Source organism: Nomascus leucogenys, chromosome 22a, assembly GCF_006542625.1.
Source record: "Nomascus leucogenys isolate Asia chromosome 22a, Asia_NLE_v1, whole genome shotgun sequence".
Lineage (NCBI taxonomy): Eukaryota > Metazoa > Chordata > Mammalia > Primates > Hylobatidae > Nomascus > Nomascus leucogenys.
Window position 1 is genome coordinate 79182485 of NC_044402.1, and position 22450 is coordinate 79204934.

Here is a 22450-nt window from a genome sequence, read left to right on the forward strand (position 1 = left end):
CATGATATCATAAGAGATAGTTACATTAAGCTGTATTTTGAAAATATTTATTGAGTTCATTAAAATGTAGGAAGAAAATAAAAGGCACAAAGGCTAAAGAAGCAAGAATGGCTAAAAAAAGGAAATAATTCTTTAGATTAAGAAAGTTTAAATAAAGCTCAATTCAGCAAACATCAATTGATTATCTGTCATTTGCAATATATTGGAATATACAAATAAAATTCCAGATTTCAGGAGTTTATACACTGATATTGAAAGAGGAAATGGGGAATAAGACAAGTGCATAATAAACACTAGGAAAGTGGCACATATAAAGTGATCCTGGGGTTGGAGGAGGAAGAGATCATATACAAATGGAGAGATTAAGGAAGGTTTAATGGAGAAGGTGACGTTTGAGGTAGGCCTAGAAGAACATTTGTAATTTAGGCTGGTGGGAATGGTGTTGCAAGTACTATTGGCTTTGGCAACAGCATAAGCAGAGGCATGGAAGTGGGAAACTGAAAGGAATTTTGGGGGAAATGAATAATAATTTCTTAAAATAACAATCACCTCTCATAAGAATTTAGATTAATAAATATACCAACCTGCCACAGTAAGTTTTCCAGATGTCATATTTTCTCCCGCATAAAATGTATATTTTCCTTCATCATCTTTCATCATATTTAGAACTGTCAATTTGTATATTTTTCCATGTGCTTCTATTTTATATTTAGAACTAGGCTTGATTTCCTTGTCCTTAAAATTCCACAAGACATCAATTCCAGAGTGGGACAGCTCAACCTCAAACACCACATTTTGAGTTTCTGTACAGGTAAGGTCATGAAGACCTCTGATAATTTTAATTTCTGGAGAAAAAATAAAATAATTTCTTGGTTATTATTACACTGGGAAAGTAGAATGCTTAAAGTAATTATTAGATAAGTAGAATAATCCTTACTTTCTACAGACAGATTACAGTTGGTTTCAACTCTGCCAACCATCAGCTTGTAAGGTCCTTCGTCTGAAGCATGAGTTCGGTTAATGACTAGTCGCTGTTTAGTACCTTTCACAATGGCCTGCACACGGTCATCAGGCTTGATTTGTTCATCATTTAAGTACCACTTAACAGAAGTCACATCAGGGACTGAGACCTTACATTCAAGCACAGCCTTGGTGCCTTCAATCACGTTAACATCTTTTAGAGGTGTTATCACGTCCACACCTGCAAAATCATACACACAGGATGAATGAATTTTGTTGAAATTGTCTGCTCCTTGAAGTTCTTTATGTTGCTTGATAGTGTAAACATAAAGTTTTATAAGTAGGACTCACTATAAACAGAGACACGCCCACTGGTGGAGAGGCCAAGGGCTGGAATGGTGAAAGAGTAATTTCCAGCATCTTCCTTAGTCATGTCTTCAATGAGCAGCATATGAGATTGTTTGTCTATCACAATGTGAACCCTGTCACTGGGCTGCACTTCTTGGCCGTCTTTCATCCAGACGCCTTCCACACTTTCCAAGGAGACTTTAACTTCAAGCTGAACAATGTCACCCTCACAGACTTTTTGGTCAGTAAGTCCTTGTAGGATAGCAATGGGGCGGGCTGTGATATATGGGGAGAAAAAGAATGTTATGATCATTTTTTATCAATAAACCATAACGATGCTCACAGCAGGCTGACAGGAATGGGAAGACTTACGTTTCATCTTTAGTTTACAGGTTGTCTTTTTCCCGTCGATGACAAAGCTATATTCTCCCTGGTCCTCCTTGGTTACATCCTTGACTGTGAGGTTCTGACGTCCACGACGAGATGTAATTGTGTATTTGCCATTGGATTTAAGCTCCACACCATTATGATACCATTTTCCTTCTATATTTTCTGGGGATACAATGCACTCTAATTCTCCTGAATATGATTCTGGGACTTCTATGTCCTGAAGTTCTTTCACAAACTCAACAACTGCACCTGAAGTGTATAACAGAAAGAGAAATCATTTTTTTTGGAGAGGTATGCATCTAGACTTAGGATAGAGATGATGTCTTGTATGTCTCTTATCTCCCTTATACTATGAGGAATATTCTTAATATCTACCTGCTGATGGCTGAGAGATAAATTTTCAGTAAGAAGCAGTTATTTTAATTTTCAAATATTTTTGAAAGTAAAGAGTTTGCTTCAGTAAAAAACTTAAAAGCTAAAAATCAAGATAATACTGCTTTAAAAAATCCAAATGGTCAAATTGTTAACATTCTTAATTAGGAACATAAATTTATGATTCTGGCTATGAAACTTATAGTCAATTTTCAGATAATTGTTTTATGAAAGAAAAATTGCATAGCTAATTTTACCACATGCTAAGGGTGACTTTAGAACTTAGGTAAACAATGAAATCCTTCCTTGTTGAATACCTTCAACAATAAGTTTAGCAGTCGTTTTGATATTTTCATCTTCCACAAGTACGCAGCTGTAATCTTCAGCATCAGACGTATCAATGGACAGTATGGAGAGGAAGTGAACTTTTCTGTCAGAGTGCATCCTGTATTTATCTCCCTCATGAACCTCTATACCATCTTTATACCATTTCACTTTGACAAATGGTTCTGAAGTTTCACATTCAAAGGTTGCCATAGTGTCTTTTTCCTTAGCAACAACATCTTGTAATTCCTGTGTGAAAGTGATCAATTGCTTGGCTACAAGAAAAAGGTGGGGGAAAAAGGGGAGAGCACATTATATTAAATTAAATTCTCAACCTGAGGAATGGGGAAAGAAAATAAAAGTAAACACACTCATGGATATTCTTGAATACAAAGACAGGTCCATCAAAGGAAAGACATGCAAATTACCTTGGACAAGTAAGAATGCGTGACTGGAGGTTTCTCCAGCTATGTTGATGGCTTTTACCATGATGCTGGCAGAGTCCTCAGCAGTCACATCTCTTATGACCAATTCGCAAACATTGTCTTCGGGCCAGTACCAGTAGATCCGGTCAGATCGTTCAATTTTGACACCATTTTTGTACCATTCACATTCGGGGTCTGGTTTCCCCACGACTCTGACCCGGAAGTGTGCATCAGATCCTTGGCCCACTGTTTGGCTTTGGATTCTTTCGAAGATTTTTGGAGCCTCCATACTAGGACTTAGTTCAATCTTATCAGGTTTAAAAGTTGGAATCGTGATTTTGCCTTCTTCGGCAAGAGCTTTCTTTTCCTCTTCAGTTAACTCTTTGGTCCAGTGGAGAAGTTCATCTTTTGTCTTCCTGAGGAGTTCCTCATAGGATTCATCCTTTTTTCGAGACTTGAGCTCCACAGCGGTAATGGCTTCATAATAGCCCTCTTCTGTTCTGCGCTTGAATTTACTGCGCAGCTCTTCCGACTCTTCGGGCACTTTTTCATGGGTAATTCTTTCAGCCCTTTTCAACTTCACAACTTCTTTGGTTTCAGTGGTGTCAACAGGTCTATCCACTTTTTGTACTTCAAACTGAAGCTTTCCTGGTTCGTGCACGTGAAACTCAGGCCTTGGTTCAGGAGCTCTCCTAAGGACAGACCTAAAATCTTCCCTCTGTTGAATCTCAAGCTTCACTTTATGCTCTATCACACCTTCAGGATTTTCCGCGGTGACCTTCACTTCACCTGTGTCGTATGATTTGCAGTCCACGATGTCCAGGTAATGGATACCATCATAGCGAACTCTGAACCTTTTGCTTTTGCGGATGAGCTGTCCATTGAGGTACCAGTTGACTTTGGGCTGAGGGTAGCCTGTTACCCTGCAGCGGAACCTTGCGGTCTCCCCTTCAAGTACTCTAACTGGCTCTGGGAACAAGACAATGTCTGGCTTTTGCTTTTCTTTCTGATCTGTTGTTACACCTGTAAGTGCACCTTCATGAGCCATTCTCTCTAATTCTTCAATTCTCTGTAAGCCTTTCCTCCCCTCAGGCAATTGTGATTCTTCCACAAGACTTTTCTCATCTTTAACAATAAGGGTAGCAGATGTGTGATCTGTTCCATATTTGTTAGTGGCTCTGCAAGTAATGATACCACTGTCTCTAGAATATGCAACGCCATAATCAAGGCTGCAGTACCCAAATTCATTGATCATACGGAGCCTGTTGGCTGCTTCAAGTGGCTTTCCATCATGGAGCCACTCCACCACCATCGTTGGGTCGCCAATGGGTGTTAGCCTGCATTCAAAGTGGGCAGGCCCAAAGCGCTTAAGTCTTAAGGAAGTGAGTTTTTTCTTGAAAAATGGTTTCTGTTGTTTCTCTTTGTCATAGAGGTCACCTTCTTCCCATTGCTCTTGACCATATCGCAAATGGAGGGGCTCCAGTTCTGGGGCTGCAATCTCCTTTGCTCTATATGTCCCCCGTGGGATGATTAACTTTCTCTCTGGCTCAGGCTCTGCAAACTCAACTTCAACATTTACTTTGCATCTTGTAGTGTCTCTGCCAGCTTTATTAATAGCAGTCGCAGTATACCAGGCAGAATCTTGGCTGACAGTGGAATCGATTTTAAGGGCAGCTTCTCCCTTGGTTCCTTCAATTCTATAAAAAGTTGGGGGAGGGAATAATCAATATAGTAGTATAGCTTCCCTGGTTATTGGATTTGCATAATGAGCTTAGCTTTATTATTTCCACACTTACCTGATTTTGGGATATTTATGAGGCACAATGATGTCACTGTTTTTCAACCATACAATGTCAGGGTTGGGGTTACCCGTAGCTCTGACTTTCATTTCAAGTCGGGAACCTTCCTTTATATTGACATTTTTCAGTTTTTCTACAAACATCGGTTTTACCTGATGTTCCACAGCTGAAAGAGAAAGGTCATGATTTAGGGGGAGTAAGGCTGAAATACCTGTTTATAACCCAAGTGATAAGAAAATTCATTTATTTTTATTTTATCTCATTTTACCTTCCACAGTTAAAATCACTGAAATTGATGACCTGCCTGCCCTGTTTTGGGCAACCACAGTCCATTCCCCAGAATCACTGGGTGTGGCAGGGACAATAATTAGTGACTGAGTACCATCTTCTTTAATGACTACTTTATGGGTATAGTCATTGACAATTTGCTGGCCTGTGAAAATATGTTTAAAAGAAAGTAGATTTTAAAATAGTTTTTAAAAATTGTTAGACACATACATAAGCTTGTTTTTGTGTTTTTATGATTCATGAGCAAAAACTTATCATACTTACCATCATGAAACCAGAACGTCTCTGGCATAGGTCTACCAACAACCTTTAAGTCAAATCTGGCAGTTTGCCCTTCTAAACATTTGAAAGAAACAGGTTTTAACACAAAGACTGGTTTATATAGTCTCTCAAGTTGTGACTCATCTGTCTCCTCCAGCCTACGTCCAGGTGACATTCTTGCAGGGGACATCCGTGCAGGAGACATCCTTGCAGGTGACATCCGTGCAGGAGACATGCGTATAGGAGACCTGCTCACTGAACGTGGAGAGAGAGATCTGCAAAACAAAGACAAACATTACTTTCATGAGGCATAAAGAAAACTCAGCAAAACAAACTTCATTTTGTCTTATTCATTATTCATGTTATTTTAGAATTTACTTCTTGCATGTATTAGAAGACACCTCAAACTCATTCAGATCTAAAATAGAATATATTATTGTTGCCCCCACAACTATGTTTTTCCTATATTCTCAATTTTGGCTGGTAGTCATTCAGTACATCCAGGTACCCAGGCTCAAAAATCTTGGAATAATCCTCAATACTCTCTTTTCCTTACCACTTGGATTTAATCAGTCACTAGACTTTTTTGATTTAACTACTAAAACATCCTAATAAATGTTGGTTGGATAAGTAAATCAATGAATACATTTATGGAAAAATAAAAAACATACATTCTTTATCTCAGAGGAGGAAAACATAGAAATGAATTTGGAAACAAAACAAAGCAAAACAAGACTCCATCTACACATTGCAGCCAGACTGACTTGGAGTTTGAATGCTGGCACCACCACTTACAGGTTGGATGAATTAAGGCAATTTTCGTAGATTCCCAGCGCCTCAGTGTTCCTATTTCCAAACCAATAATAGTCATCTTTTTATTGCAGGGCTGTTGTACAAATTTACATATGTAAAAATCAGGTGTCAAATAAGATCTATTGTGATATTAGCTATAGCACTAGGAAAATAAATAGTATGATACACTGATGAAAATTCTTTGCTCATCTTACATAGGTGCAAGAAATAAACACTCCTGGCAACTGTTGGTGTTGCCAATGGTAAGTTTCTGTGCCATCTTAGCCCTCGATTTTCTTCTTACACAATAGCAATTTGCTACTATTTGATGTTTTGAAAACAATTTACATACTAAATAATCCAAATTATTACAAGTCTTACCTGATTCTGCTCACTGGCTCTGGTGTGGGGATGTAAGTCGGAGCTCCAAGTGGTGCAGCAGGCTCCACATACAATTTCCCTGAGCAGATTGCATTTCCTTTAATATTGCTGGCAAATGCAGTGTAGATTCCTTCATCTTCTGGAAGAACAACAGGTATACGCAGACTAGCTCTGCCATCTTGTAGAAAGTCCATTTGGTATCTTTCTCCATGTTTGATGCGCTTGCCATCTTTGTACCAAGCAATCTGCAAAGAATACCATGCATGTATGAATAAAATTTACATCAAATAGTTATATTTTAACCAACTTGTATCTTTACTGTGGCAAGGAGGTATGATAAATGTTTATATTTTACCTTTGGTAATGGATATCCAGACATCTTGCAATGAAAAGTGACACCCATCCCCTCAAGAATTCTATAATTCTTGATTCTTAAATCAAATCCTGATTCAACAGCTTCAGATTCAGAAATGTCAACTGCCATCTTTTCTTCTCCATCTTCTTCAAGAAGTTCTTCTAATGTAGTCTTTATTATTCTATATTCAATTTCTTTAATAAGTCTCTCTTCAAAGGAAGAAATATGGAATTCCTATGCAAAAAGATTATGGTCTGTTAAAAATACATATCCTTACTGATATAAATTATTTAAGGAGATGTATCTGAGCTAGACTGTTGAATTTTTTAGCTGGGAGAAGAATCTAGAAGACTTTTTGGTTTGTTTGTTTTAATCTGCATTATAGTCATCTTTCCCAGTGAATGCTGTGACATCTTGGGTAGAAAGGTATTCCAAAAGCAGGAGTTAGATTTGGGTTAGAGGTTACATTAGCTTATCACACAGATGACGAGATCTTGGCATGAATGAACTCAGCTGTACTAATATTGATCTTTTCCTTAATATATTATAAACTCTATTTCTAAAGTCACATTTATGGCCTATATGTAATCTCTATTTCTAAACTCACAGGTGCAACATACCATGAAGATTAAGGAAACTTAGCAGCAGTTAACTTGGACCTGCTAATAGCTGTCTAACCCTGAGCTCATCACTTGTAAATGAAAATATCAAACAAAAAAAGGAAAGTATAATTTATGAAATGGTTTGGTTGGTCATTATTATTATTATTATTATTATTATTATTATTTTGAGACGGAGTCTTGCTCTGTCCCCCAGGCTGGGGTGCAGTGGCGCGATCTCGGCTCACTGCAAGCTCCGCCTCCCGGGTTCACGCCATTCTCCTGCCTTAGCCTCCCGAGTAGCTGGGACTACAGGTGCCTGCCACCACGCCCGGCTAATTTTTTGTATTTTTAGTAGAGACGGGGTTTCACCATGTTAGCCAGGATGGTCTCGATCTCCTGACCTCGTGATCCACCCGCCTCGGCCTCCCAAAGTGCTGGGATTACAGGCTTGAGCCACCGCGCCTGGCCTGGTTGGTCATTATTTTTATACTCACCTGATCTTCTACATAAGTTCTGACCACTACAGTATCTTTGGCCATTTTCTTCCTAATTAAGGCTTGTTCTTTCTCATACTCTTTTTCATACTCAGAGTATACAAATCCAGGTGCTGTTTCTCCAACTTTGGGTTCTTGAACAAATGCAGTCACTTGTGTCTGGTAAAGCATTTCTTGCTGGGACTTCATCAGTGACTCATAATCAGCTAAGAGTTAAGAACGTAAGTTAATTTTTAATGTTCTTATTAGAAAACAGTCATACCACTATGCATTCAGGTAAACTCTACACTGGGGAAAGTTGATAACCAAGAGCCAAATTTTCCAAATATCTACTCTTGAAGTGCTCGATACTTTCTAGATGGAATTTGGAAACCGAACTTACACTAACAAATCAAACCAGCCACTACAATTGTAGAAAGAATTTTATATTAGCAGTCAGTTTTGGGGGGATCTACCATGGAGGTCTTCCTAATTTGCTGTGTGGCTTTTAATAATTCATTTACCTTCCTGAATATTGAGTGCTTTATCTGCTAAATGAAGATAATATTGTAATTTCCTCTAAGGGATACTGTGTAGGTCAAATGAAACAGAGTGTGAACCAGTTCACTGTAAATGTGAACAGTCTAGCATGAAAGCTATTGCATTTGTTTTCAAGTCATAAACATTGAAAATCCTGACTTCCAGGTTTTCTTTAAAATATCAGGAGCTCTAGCAACACTGAGCCTGGTAACAGCCTGGTGCGTGCCTGGTAACAGCCTGGTGCGTGCCTGGCAACAACACAGCTACTGTCTCTTTGAGGCAGGGCACCTACTCTCCAGTTTGCCACTGTTTTCATTGAGCTCACTGTTACCTGCCTGGGCCTGGAAGGCAACTGGATTTAGAATCTCTGCATTTTCAGAGGCATGATATGCCTAGAAACAAATACACCAAACAGAAAATATCGCTAGAACCTCGGAAGTTTGACGCCAGTATAGTTTTTGAGGCCATGTGGTCTAAAACATTTTCCATACAACTGAGGCAAAGACACTGGGGCAAAGTATCAAAACCAGTAAATGGCAACAGGTTTTTCAGCAAACGGACAGCACTGCTATCTCCTTGTATTTCAGTTCTTATCATGCACATAGAAACTAGGGTTGCACTTACCTTCTTCAAGCAAGGAAGCAGATGCAGAAGTTTCTCCATGCTTATTACGAATAACAATAGTGTATTCTCCAGCATCATCGGCAAAAGTCATAGAAATCACCAGCTTGCATTCACCGGTTTGTTTGTTGTAACTCACTTTGTATCTTTATGTAAATGTACAAAATTTAAAAATCAGTTATCAACAACCCTTCTGTGGGTAAAATAATTGGACTTATCTGTGAGTAGATCTGTGGTATAAAATTCAATGACCCTAAACATATGACTAAGCCCCACAATAGATTATAAGATTGCTGAAAATTGAGAAAAATGCAAGAACATGAGTAATTAGGGCCAAATAAGTTAAAATATTCATTTTAAAGAATATTTATTGCTAGAATCAGTCATGAAATTAAGTGGTTTTCAGAGTTTATGTTAGCAAATGATCAAGTCACTTAAACAACAGGTATTTTCGCTTTGTTCGTTATATTTCTCATTATTTCATTCAGAGATCAAATGAATAATTAAAACAATAAATTCCTTTAAATATGTCAGTATTAACTCTCTGATACATTATATTTATTATTATTAAGGTACGGCACCTACATTTTTAGATAACCAGGTTGCTCTTTTTATCTTAAATTGCAAAATATTCAGAGCTAAATTTTATATTGAACTGAAGAAAAATTACGAGCATAGATTTTTGTGCATAACTAGCTTTCTTCTTCATTACATGGCTATTCTTCTATCTTTTAGTCACTTGGTTATTACATGTTTTTATTGAAAATTGTCTCAAATCTTTTCTGGAAGAGTGTGTGTGTGTGTGTGTGTGTGTGTGTGTGTGAAAATCCATATTTTCTCTGCTTTTGCAACCTCAATGAATTAAACTATAATGTAAAGAAATATATCTCCCATCCACTTTTGTCACATAGCTTTATTTCTTAGGAAATAAAATGCACAAAAAAATGTAAAAATACCTCAAAACAAACTAAGAAGTCTCCACAATGAAACAGCCTATGCTCAGGGTCAGTGGGTAAGTAAATTCTACTCTAGGCTTCATGTACTTATCATACAAGTTACAGAGAACTCTATATTCAGCCATCAAAATACCTGTATCCAGTGGTTAGAGGAACACCAGATTTTTTCCAGTATACATGGGGCTTTGGGTTGCCGCCAACTTGGCATCCAAACACCACACTCCCACCTTCCACCAGTTTCTGGACCACTGGTTTTGTAATAAAGTAAGGCGCAGCAGGTTCTCCAGGCCCTGCTTGTTCCTCTGTGATGCTAGTATCAGTCATAACCACATCTCTTGACTCAACAAAGCTGGAAAGAGAATTCCCCTCATATTAGCTTCTGGATTGCAATTTGCCAATACTGATAGGGCTGAAAGTCAAAATTGTACTAGAACAGCTACTAATTAGCAAAATGTTTTACCGTTTCTCTTCTGTAGTAAATTTCTCAGTCACGCCTGTGGTTTCCTTTTCAAATTCTTCTGACACTAAAAGAAGACAAAAGTTTCTCACTGAGATGTTTAGTGACCCCTGCTTAGCACTGACAGTTAAATTGACCATATAATCTCCCCCCAAGTTCCAAAAAGGGACATCATTTCAAGGTGCACAGAAACCATATTGTGGAAAAGAGTGTCAGATGCAAGTGATGGCATGTGCATTAGGACTGTGGGAGGGTGGCCACTAACCCTGCACAGCCAGATAGCAGGATGTACTGACGGTTCCAGCCTCGTTTACAGCACTGCAAGTAAATCGCCCGCTGTCTTCCGCAAACGCTTCGCGAATCATAAGACGAGCAATTCCACTCCGGAAGGTTATCTGGAAGTCAATGGAACTTTCGATTTGGTAGTCTTCCCTGTACCAAGTCACTGTCGGGGATGGGTATCCAGAGATGTGGCACTCCAAGGTGACAGATTCACCTTCTATGACAGTCACATTTTTTAAGCCCTGAAGAGAAGAGAAAAAATAAATAATGATATGTGTACATATTCATTAATCATTTCTGTTTTGTAACAAATGTGGAGTTTGAACTTATGCATTTCAACTGCCACAAAATGGCCTTTTAATCAGGACTCCAGAAATAATAGTAGAGAGACTAATATTTATATAATGTACTAATATATTAGTAAAGAGCTGTAAGGCTCAATAGCAAATGCTACCTATTCAACAAAGCTTTGCCATGGTATCACCAACTGGAATGAATCTATCCCTCCCATGGATTCTCCTTCTGTTGTGATGCTTATCACCTTATATATTTTATTATGCTTGTTTATGTACATTTTTTCTGATGGCAAAGAAAATATTTCAAAGAGGGATGGATTGGTCTTTATGTCTCCACAGCTCCTGCAGTAATGCCTTCTGCATATTAGAAGCTCATTAAATCTTTTGAATCCATGAATGATGTACCACATAGAGTTCCCCTCTTCCTTGCCAAATATGGTCAAGTATGGTCTTCCAGACCAAATACGGTCTTAAAATGAGCATCTGTAAGCTCACTAATGTCATTTTTGTATTAATTTCAGAAACTGATCTTTGCAAACACGTATTAAAATGATTTGAGCAGATATGAATAGGGTCCAACATAATCAACTTCTTTACTCACCGAGACCAAAGTTGGTGGGGTAACAGGAATTTCAACAGGTGCTGGTACTCTTGCTGTTTCTGTTACCTAGATTTTTACAAATTATATTACAAAATGCTCATGAAATTAAGGGAAATCTCATAAACTCTTAGCTCATGCAACATTATATAATTATAAAAATAATTTGAGAAAATGATCTCTGACCCATACTATGCTGCATAAAAATCAGGTCTTAGTATGGTAAAGGAGAAAGGCAAGACTCCACTGGCTACTTTTCAGTACAAACTAGCTAACCACCTGGCCCTGCTCAATGGGAGTGGACCATGTAACAGCAGGTAACCAGTGACCAACCTTGGCTTCGCGTCCGTGCAGTACTTCAAAGCGCTCCTCACGGATGGTGGCGCCAGTGATGCTCACCCCTACTTCCTTTTTCACCTCAACGCCAGCTTCACTCTTGTAAGTATCTGGCGTGTCAGCGAAGGGGAATTGTGGTGAGGGTGCGGGCTCTGCCCTTACTCTAGTCTCGCTGGGCTTCACAGTAGGAGCCTTCACCGATTTGGTGATCTTCTGAGCAGAAGATGTGGCTGACAACTCTTTTTGTAATGTGGCAATAGCACTACCGGCTATTGATGCCTACATGGAAACAGAGTCAGAAAATAAAGTCATTTAACCATTCTCCGATGGCTAGCCCTCTTGGACTGAGTCTGAGCCTATTTTCTATGAGGTCTGTTTTTTAATGTTCTCATTATCACTCATTATCACACAGTTAATGAAAAGTCAGTTAGAGATAAGCCAATTATAAAGCTCCTTGTCATGCCTGTTAGTTTGTAAAACAAATTTTAAAATATCTTTTTTAAAGAGTTGTATTCAGAACTCCTTATTTTACAGCCTTTATCATAAAAGGACAAGATCTTCTAAAGCTTAATCATGAATTTTCACTTAACCATTCCGATGAATGCCACTTTTGAAAATACCACAGTGGGAGATTCAAAATTAAGAAATTATTGAAATTGTTGGTAAATTCCTAAGAACTACTTTGCAATAGTACCTTTGGGTTTTAGCCACAAATCTACGTGAAAGGTAAACATGAAGACATTCAGAAAAAATATTTTAAAGGTTTCCTTACTGCTTTTATTCTGTTGTGGTCTATGGTTATTTGTTTTGTAATTTGGGACTAAATCAAATATAGGCGTTATATGTAACTTACAGTTCTTTGAAGGCATAGAAAGTTTGGGTTCTATTTCTTGGATATGTATAATAACAATAGTGACTAATATCAAGGATTTATTACATGCTGACAACTTAAGGTTTTTATGTCCTTTTTACTTGCACTTTACATGTATGCTTACTTCCTCCTCATGACAGGTTATAAGGGGGAAGATAGGGCATTAATCCAGAGCTATTTGATTCCACAATCCAACCCAACCACCATACAGTACCACCTCTCCATCTTGCTACATTGAGTATATAAATATATGATTTCTCAATGTCTGTCTTTATTATTGAAACACATTCACAGTTAAGTTACTCTGAAATATCTCATAGCATAAGTAAAACTATGCTGTGTAACACATTACCTTTCACAAAATAATTAGAACAATAGTAATCAAAACAATTGAGTTTGAGCTGTCCCTGAAATGTGAACTAGAGAGTAGCTTGTGTGGATTTGTGTCTCCTCAGAGGTATAAGATAACCACTTGTGACTCTAGGCTCACTCCCCTGGGCGAGTTTCAGAAACCAAACCTTTAGGGCGTCTGGGCCCACTGTGAATGCAAACACACACACACACACACACACACACACACACACACACACACACACACACATCACCAAAAAAGAAGCCTCCATTGGCCTACCCCAAAGATGCTCTATTTCACAGGTTAGATACTTATTTCCTTTAAACATTTCTGTATCATGCTCTGTAACTTCTTACCTCATATCCATGTTCTGTCTTAGGAACAGAAATTTTTGAAACAGTAAAGTGAGGGCTAGCTGTGCGGGGGCGTTTATCCACATGGACTAATCTTTCCGTTGTTAGATCTGTAGTTTTCTTGATCTGCATTGAAATGAAACTCAGTGATACCATTGATCACCAGATGACCACAGCAGTGAGGCTTGCTTTACCATGAACAAGGTGAAAAATCAGCAGGTATAGACTCACCTGTGATGATATGTGCATTCCCATTTGATCAGTAGTTTTGATATGAGTCTCAGAAGGAGCCTGGATTACTCTAGGCTTGACTGCTTTACGGACAACGTGGGGTTCTGAGGCTGGACGTTGGGGAGGCTCAGCTACCTTTGCGGCGGAAATGCGTTCCTTATATCCGTACTCCAAAGTGGTCTGCTGAGCATAGGATTCTTCAAGATGCCCAGGCTCTCTGGGCTCTCTGACTCGGGCCTGGTCTACTGCAGCAACAACTGTTGCTACAGCTTCAGCCTTTTTTCCAACGTCCACCTGGAGACAAGGTTTCCAGAATTAATACATAGGAATATCGAGATCAGGCTGGAATATCTCCTAGGCATCAGGGCAGGCAGATGGCATCCACATTATACAGCAGTGTTAATGTGTCTAGAAATGTATTTCAGAAACACTTTTACATACTATTTCATTATTATATTGTACAGACATCTATTTAGGTATGCTCTCTGTACACCTGCTTAATTATACTAGACATTAAATCACATATACACAACATGGGACAATCACAATATGAACATAAAATCTTAAGGAGAGCTTGAAATTTTCTAGAATTTTTCCAGGCAGACAATCAATCAGCAATTGGAAAATCAGAATTTTGGAGCTGGTTCTTTTCACTGATTATTTTTATTATCTTGCTGACCATTTAGTCTGGTGTCAATGCAGGGACAGTGATGATATAAGTGCACTCCAATACCGTCATCAGCCCATCCAGAAAAATCAGTGACTACAGAGTTATATGGTTGCATGCAAATCGGACATAACGTGAAAGCTCACGAACACAGAGTGAGCATATGAATTTACTTATGATTCCCTAATGGTAAGATTTGTTTAATCTATCAGAAAATACCTTTCTTAAAACACACAGATGACAAAGAGAACCCTGTGCAAATGAAAATATTGTGATTAAAATGAAAGTGTTATCATGTTTGGATTCAAGAGAACAATCTTTCACATTGAAGTTTAATTTACTTTCATTATTATGGAGAGTTAAAGCGAAGAATGAAACAAATATTATTTTCTTGTTTCTGAGTCTGATGAACATAAATGGAAATATAATTTGCAGAGGAGAGTTCTTTTAAAGAAGGCAAACTAGCTGATGTGGCTTAGGTATTACGATTCTATGTGATACTTGGAAACGGCATACCGCAAAAATCACATAGCCATGTTCATTTTAAAAGTACATTTTAAAAGTGCATTTTAAAAGTAAGATTGGAAAATTTTATTAATATTCAGTTTTCTATACCTGTGAATAGAATCTAGAATGCATCGGAAACATTCTACTATGCTACCTGTATATCTTTAAAAATTATTCTCTGAAACATTCAAGATATAAATGAGATTTTTCTGAGATGGAATTGGGTCTTTAGTGATCATGAGCTTTATCCAGGTCTTCCTTTTAGGAAGACACAAACAATTTCATCTGCCTCAAAGGACTGCAAATACCATCTTCACTTTAGATTGCATCATCTCAGAAAAAAACATAAAATACACGTGAGGCTTAGGTGAGTTAAGTTTGTCCATTTATTTGTTTCTTTTTTAAAAACTATATTGGCAATGAGCTGACTTTAATTGTATAGACATTTTAAAATGTTAACATCTTCAACAGATAACACTAAATAAATAAATATTATTTTGCTTGTGGAGTGATCACATTTCCACTATATCTCATTTGAACTTTTTAGCCAGTCTGATATGAAGTAGTCAGGTTAAGTCTTAATTTTATTTTAACAATGATAAAAGAAACTGTCATAGAAACTGTCATTTGACTAAATATCACACAACTGAAAGAAATATTTAAATTTTGTTCTTGATTTTAAACATACGGAAAAATCTTAATCATGGTAGAATATTTTAAATTGAGGAAGCATCTGTCTGTTTTTTCCTTGAATTATTGTATATCAAATTTATATACACACACTTATTGGTGGACTACAAATGAGTACGCTGGTAACTGCTTTTATTTCTTAGTGGACTTTGATATCTCTCATATGCTTGTAATCTAGAGAAGCAGGAAGACAAATTGGACTAGAATACTCCAATTCATACCAGTTAAATGCTGAGAATAAATTTAGGAGACATAAAGAAGAGTATTATTTGGTCTGACTTTTCACTACTAGAAATGCTCACTGTTCAACTGGAGGATGGAATGAATCTAACCATCTCTATTGTTTGATTGATCAGTTAAGCAATTAGATGGAACACTAGAAGCACAATTCATGATGGATGAAAAGTTATGAGAGTTGATGATGAAATGGGATGAAACAATACTTTTCACCTCCATAGCATCAGTTTTCATCTCTTCTCGAAAAAGATGTGTTTGTTCTTGTTTAATAGCGAATCCTTCTCTAGTCATTGGCGGTGTGGCTGGTTCAGCAGATTTTGCAGTGGTAACTACTACTTTAGGTATAAACATTTTCTCAGCTTCCATCCTTAGCTAATTTTTAACAAAAATAAGATAGTCAATTCATGATAAAATTTGAATGGAAACCAAAATAAAAAGTTAATCAGTCATGAAGTATGTTGCATAGTGGAATTTCTGTCATTTATGAGACTTCTGAAAGGCTGGTATGCCATTAAATGTTAGACTTGAGTAAAGGTTTAAAAAAGTTTATTTTAAATCATATCTTAGAAAAAAAAAGATGTAGAGTTAGAAAATGACACTGAGGGAAATACAAATAGGATTCAGGCCATCCTGCTAATGAAATGGAAAAACTTTAGCTGCTAATTTTCAAGTGGTATATTAGCAATAAAGAATACAATTAGGTAAATGGCTCATTTGGAGTAAATGACAGAGTCATGGGAAACAGTTTAATTCATGGATATTTCATAGCTACAAATAGATATGGTAATCTTTTCATGGCTTATGTGTAATTTTCCTGTTTGGATACTTCCTTCTCTAGATTTTAATATGCATCTTGTTTAGCTTTAGTGGGAGCTGCTACAGCAGGCATTATAATTTTTTCAGCTTATCTTCTCCTCTGATATTTACAGGAGGGAAAAAAGGTAAAGTTTCATACAAAGAAAATTATGGGTAATTTACTGAAATAAGTCATACTCCATAACATAATATACTGAATTTATGACCCTTCAAAACACGTCTTCTTGACAGTGAGTACGAGTCATCATTTACTTATACATTTTCCGTGTTTTTAAAAAATATTCATGGGCCTCTTAAAATTAGCCTGCATGCAATTTTAATCAACTTCTGGAAGATTCCCAGATGTTAATAAAATGTTGAAAATAATGGTGACGAGATAAGTGGAGAAAGGGATATGTAGTAATATTAACAATAATAAATCTTTTTTAGTTTCCAATTGTTTGTCTAAAAAATAAATTTGGTTAATAGTGACTCATACATAAGAAATTCAGAGATTTGATATTAATGTATTATAATAAGGGATTTCACATGAAATGTGGTATTAATGTATTATAATAGGGGATTTCACACTTGGAACAATAGTCACCTTTCCATGGGTAACTTGGATTTGTTCTTGTCTAGTAGCCATAGTTTCTCTAGTTCTCAGTATTGTTTCTTGTTCTTTGGCTTTAGCAGTAGGAACTGCTATTGTAGACAAGGCAGTTTTCTCGGCTTCCTTTCTCATCTGATTATTACAGTAAAATCAAGATTTAAGTTGAACAGGGCTTCAAACACACATAGTATGACCCTTCCCCCTTCCTCATGGGGATGCAAGATGGTTATTCAGGGTTAAATACACAAGAGAAATAAACTTTCACCTGGCAATGTCTACATATACTGACTGAGAATCACAAAACTTAGAAATGTTAGCTATTAAAAAACCTCTAGACGAGTCCCTGTGTCGCTTTTTAAAAATTAAGCTTAAAAAATGCTAATCTTCATGCAAAGAATAATGGTGAATAAAATGAATTATAAATATTACAGATGGATGAAAATCAAATGTGCAGATAAAATTAATGATAATCAGTCGCATATTTACCATTTTGTTTTTAGTTAGGGATTTTAAAAGGCAAATACATATTAATAATTCATACCATATTGTAGTTAATAGTTTACTAGAAATTAGTTTAAAGATGAACTTTTCACAGCTCAAATGTCTGTATTCACCTTCTCCTGAGTTATTTGCACTTGTTCTCTTTTGGTAGTAATGCCTTCTCTACTTCTTGATACTAAATCTTGTTCTTTGACTTTGGGTGTGGCAACTATGACTTTAGGTACAACTGTTTTCCTAGTTTCCTTCATTATCTGATCATACAAAAGAAAGTAAGAAAATAGTCATTAAATTCCATAAATCTTTAATAAAAGAAACATAAGTCAAAAAGAAAGGAGGCAAAATTTCTTCCTATTCAAGGAAATTTTAGTTACACTAAAATACATCATCTGAGTTACTTTGATCATCCATACTGTTTCACTGGCAAAAATATCAAAACAATGAGTCCAGTTTAAAAGAAAAAAATGTGATTGGCAATAAAAGACTAATGAGTGCTATTTTGTATTTTTCACATTTTTTAAAACTACAATCTCTGAGACATTTCAGCAGCACTGTAAATAGCACATAATTTTTTGTATTATGAATTGACTTGTTTACAGACATCTGCTTCAATAGGAAGATATTAAAGTGAATTATTATATTAGTAACAAGCCAAAGAAAGTCTGAAAGTTAGGAATGAATTGGCAGTGAAAGGTAGCTGTGTGGGAAAAGAAATTTTCTATTTGCATTATAAGAAGAGGTGGAAGTGAAGAAGTGATGATTAAGATCCGTGATGAAAATGTAGGTGATTTGCAAATGAAATGGTGCAAGAGTGACTATCACATTGGCAGGAAGTCATCACCTTTTCATGACTTAGGTGCATTTGATCTTGTTTTATGGTAGTTTCTTCTTGAGCTCCCGGGACTGTTTCTAGTTTTGTGGACTTTGCAGTGGCAACTACCACCATGGATGCAGCAGTTATCTCAGTTTCCTGTCTTATCTGATGTTTAGAGTAAAATAAAGATTTGAGTTTCAAAAGATACAAAAGAAATGGCAAGACATCCTTGAAACATTCAGGAAAATACAGAATGCTTAGTGGTGAAAGATAAAATGTCAGATTTCCATTTCAGGGGCCTACACTTGTGCTTAATACATAGACTGCTTTCCCGAGGAATGGGCTTCTTTTCTGCCCACACGTGCCTTAGCAAATTGTCCTAGAACTGAAAATATCTTATCTTGAGACATGTTGACATGTTAGGGAACCCGGTGGGTGGCTGCTGACAAGTGGCTGGAAAACTATAGGCCAGCTGAACTTGCCAGTCACCAGCATTGCAATGGCAATGGGGATTTCTATGCCTTTGATTATGCTAAGTAGGGTTCTTGCTGCTTTCAAAGTGTCTCACTCACAGTAAGGATGGGGAAATTCAGTCAGCAGCCTCTGGTCAGCCTTTTAAGTGTGCAGGGTTCTCAACTGGACCTTTAAAGAAAGTAGCTCTAAGATCAGCAAAGAGCTTGAGTTCAAGGAGGATGAGCACAGGTGCCCTCTTCGACATGGAAGAATTCAAGATAAATGCCTCTCTCCTGACACTTAAAGGCTTGATTTCACATAAGGGAGAGATGTGGATTTTAGTGACACTGAGATTGTCCTCACACAGCTCTATGGCACAACAGTAGCAAATGCTTCTAGGTCACTGTTTATCAACCATGAATTGAAGGCATTTTTTTTTTGAGGAAGTATTTGCTTTCTCTGATGTCTGGCATTTCCTCACTTTCCCTTGCTATTTATTCAGGGTGTTTATGGCTGATGTATGTGTGTGTGTATGTGTGTGTGTGCATGTAAAGTTTGTGCATTACAATCTAAGTGACTGAGGGCTTAGGCTATGCACAAAGAAACCAACTGTCCCGGTAGGTAACTGGACTGGCATTATATCTATCATCCATTTATGTATGTTCTAGAAAGTTCATAGATGTGCCCTAAACTGTTCTGTAGACAATCTCCTGAAAACTGATCGAGTGGAAAATAGTGCAATGTGAACATAATTTCCATCCTGAGTTTCAATACTAGACATAGAGGAACAATAACAAAAAACATACAACAAAAGACTTCTCCATTTAGGGGTTTTGATTATAAGCTACCTGCAGCTGGCTGTAATGCGATATTGTCAACAAACTACAAAATATTTAGAAAATCGGACTTACTGCTTCTTGAGTTACTTGTTTTTGTTTCGTAGTAATTTCTTTAGAAATTCTAGTTTCTTGTTCTTTGGCTTTAGCTGCGGAAATTACTACTTTTGGTACAAATGTTTTTTCAGTTTCTTTTCTTATCTGCAAACAATGATTTAAAAAAAACCTTTATTTCCTGATGCCCATTGAAATGATATGGTGGTTATTAAATATAACAACATAGGAATTTGAAGATGTAAAATCCCTTTTCTGGAGATGTCACTAAATAAAATAAATAATCTCATGTTCATAAATCATGCTCTTTCTCTCCTTAAACTGTAAATTATGTAGGCTGCTTAGAGAAAACAAAGTTGAATTCAACAATTTGTTTTGAACAGCAGAATTGTAGTCTTCTTTAAAATGATTTCCAATTTTTACAAATAGATCTATGGCAATATTATTCTGTATTAATTCTGTCATCTAAAGGTAATCTTAGAATATATATCAGAATGGAAGACTTTAGAAGTAATTCTGTCTGATCTTTTCACTTTACATGTGAGAAATCAAGCATGGATAATTTATAATCTACATTTATAGAATATTTTTGTTTTGTCAATTTTCCTAAATACTGTGAAGAATGCTGTTTCCATCTGGGCACCTAAGGTATATGCGTATATAGGGGGGCAGTTTTCTCTATTTGCCTCTTTGCCGTTCTCAAATATCTCATCACTGAAACACAGGATCTCAAGGCTGAAAGGAACTTGAAAATTCATCTTCTCAAACCACCCAAGAGCCAACTGGTTCCACTGGCCAAGAGCTCTACTAACTGGCATTTTCCAATCTGTCCCCAAATGCGGCCAACCATGGGGCTGTCCTTTTCACCTTTTCTGGTCATTTGGCTTGTTAAAGCCATGCTGTCCATTCCACTTCAAACTCATGTGCAAATGTCTTCCCAAGGAGCCAGGAAGCAGTTGCTAAGATTTCTAAAGCAAAGTGAGTTCAGTGTCTCCTCCACTTTTCCCCATTCCTGCCTCAGCATCTATTTCTTCCTCCTGGCTTTACCCATCTGTCCTCTCCCTATAGTCATATACTTAGTGCATCCCCAGATCAATGTGGTGAGACCCCTGTTTCTACTCCTGGTGTATGTTCACAGAGTTCTTTTTCATACTCACAAGGGGAGCATTCAGGGACACTACCAAACTTTGGTATCCAGTACCCAGAAATTTACACATACAACAAGGGGATTTTATTAGTATGCTAACAACCATGTGGCCCAAGAAACAACACTCTTCATGGTAAAGGTGATTATCTGTGTTGACCCCCGTAAGAACCTCAGTGAATTTTAAATAAAAACCCATTTTCACCTGCTCATGAGTTACGTGCATCTGCTCTTGCTTTGTGGTAATAACTTCTCTGGTTCTTGATTTTAATTCTTGTTCCTTGGCTTTATCGGCGGCCACTACTACCTTAGTTACAGCAGTCTTCTCCGCCTCCTTTCTTAACTGCTTTTCATAGAGAAAGGAAGAAAACACTTTAATGCATCTTACATAAAAAGAAGTTCAAGACCAGCCTGGTCAACACGGTGAAATCCTCTACTAAAAAATACAAAAATTAGCTGGGTATGGTAGCACACACCTGTAATCCCAGCTACTCATGAGACTGAGGCACAAGAATCACTTAAACCCAGGAGGCAGAGGCTGCAGTGAGCCGAGATCATGCCACTGCACTCCAGCCTGGGTGACAGAGCGAGACTCTGTCTCAAAAAAGAAAAAAAGTTACAATAATCTGTCAGGATTTAGACGTAAATGTCACACAAGAGGATAAGGAGGAAAGCTGGAATGATTTTAAACTATAACAGAAAATCTATTCAAATATGAGGTGGGACATTATCCTGGATTTATAATACTGTTCCAGCTATGAATCAAGTGTCATGTTTGTTCTGAGAAAAGTAAAAACAAAAGTCCTTTGGGGAAACTTAGAGAAATGTAATGCCTGCCCTGAAATAGTAGTTTCCACACCCAGTGTGTGCAGTGACTGAGCTCTGGAATTGACTGGTCTCTGTTTCTCCAGCCACCCTTTGCCTTCCTACCTTGAATACCATAGTTGACTTTTGCCTGCTCATATAGCCCAGGTATTTCTGGCCTACTCTGCTCTTGTGATACTCACATTGTCAACACCTTTGACATCTCAGACCACCTTTTGCTCAGAAAGTTCTAAAAGTCTGGGCCCTGCTGGGCTCAAGGCTGTCTTCAGAATGAATTGAGCACAGCTGCATGCAGAGCTCAGTGGATGGTGGTTGAGTTAATGTGCACTGAAGGACGCAACTCTGTGGGTGCCCCATGGCAGCCTCACACGTACCTCTTCTTGAGCAGGTTGGACGTGCACAGCAGTCGTGGTTGTCCTCTGAGCAGTCTGCTCTACAGCGCTGATCACTGGTTCTCTCACTCTGGCCATATCAACGGCAGCAACAACAGTCGCAACAGCTGCACTTTTGTCAGCATCTTGTTTCACCTAGATTAGAAATGGCCAAGTAGATTGCTTTTTTAAATGACATGCCCAGTAGCAAATAAAAAAGCATGCTGGAAAACTGAGCCACCTAGAGCAAAATACACTTATACATAAGCATTTATTATTGCCA

General features: G+C 37.4%; 1 protein-coding gene and 1 long non-coding RNA gene across 2 annotated transcripts in view; one reads left to right on the forward strand and one right to left on the reverse strand.

Annotated features, from left to right (window-relative positions):
- The window catches only part of TTN (titin), a 278608-nt gene that overhangs the window by 243096 nt on the left and 13062 nt on the right, over positions 1–22450 (reverse strand). Inside the window, exons 8-33 of the mRNA XM_030802350.1 lie at positions 22171–22323; positions 21177–21314; positions 19849–19974; positions 18512–18649; positions 17787–17924; positions 17167–17304; positions 13664–13957; positions 13436–13558; positions 11854–12135; positions 11524–11589; positions 10610–10868; positions 10348–10411; positions 10021–10236; positions 8935–9077; positions 7792–7997; positions 6696–6929; positions 6341–6585; positions 5171–5442; positions 4887–5051; positions 4616–4784; positions 2823–4516; positions 2388–2669; positions 1681–1947; positions 1312–1584; positions 938–1201; positions 585–845 (exon numbers count right to left, since the gene is read on the reverse strand). Of these exons, the coding sequence (XP_030658210.1) occupies positions 585–845; positions 938–1201; positions 1312–1584; positions 1681–1947; positions 2388–2669; positions 2823–4516; positions 4616–4784; positions 4887–5051; positions 5171–5442; positions 6341–6585; positions 6696–6929; positions 7792–7997; positions 8935–9077; positions 10021–10236; positions 10348–10411; positions 10610–10868; positions 11524–11589; positions 11854–12135; positions 13436–13558; positions 13664–13957; positions 17167–17304; positions 17787–17924; positions 18512–18649; positions 19849–19974; positions 21177–21314; positions 22171–22323 (6610 nt within the window). The remainder of the gene's footprint in view (positions 1–584; positions 846–937; positions 1202–1311; positions 1585–1680; positions 1948–2387; positions 2670–2822; positions 4517–4615; positions 4785–4886; positions 5052–5170; positions 5443–6340; positions 6586–6695; positions 6930–7791; positions 7998–8934; positions 9078–10020; positions 10237–10347; positions 10412–10609; positions 10869–11523; positions 11590–11853; positions 12136–13435; positions 13559–13663; positions 13958–17166; positions 17305–17786; positions 17925–18511; positions 18650–19848; positions 19975–21176; positions 21315–22170; positions 22324–22450) is intronic.
- On the forward strand, positions 4393–7430 carry LOC115832315. The gene is made up of 2 exons (XR_004027721.1): positions 4393–6222; positions 7305–7430. It is a non-coding gene; the product is annotated as an uncharacterized LOC115832315 (long non-coding RNA).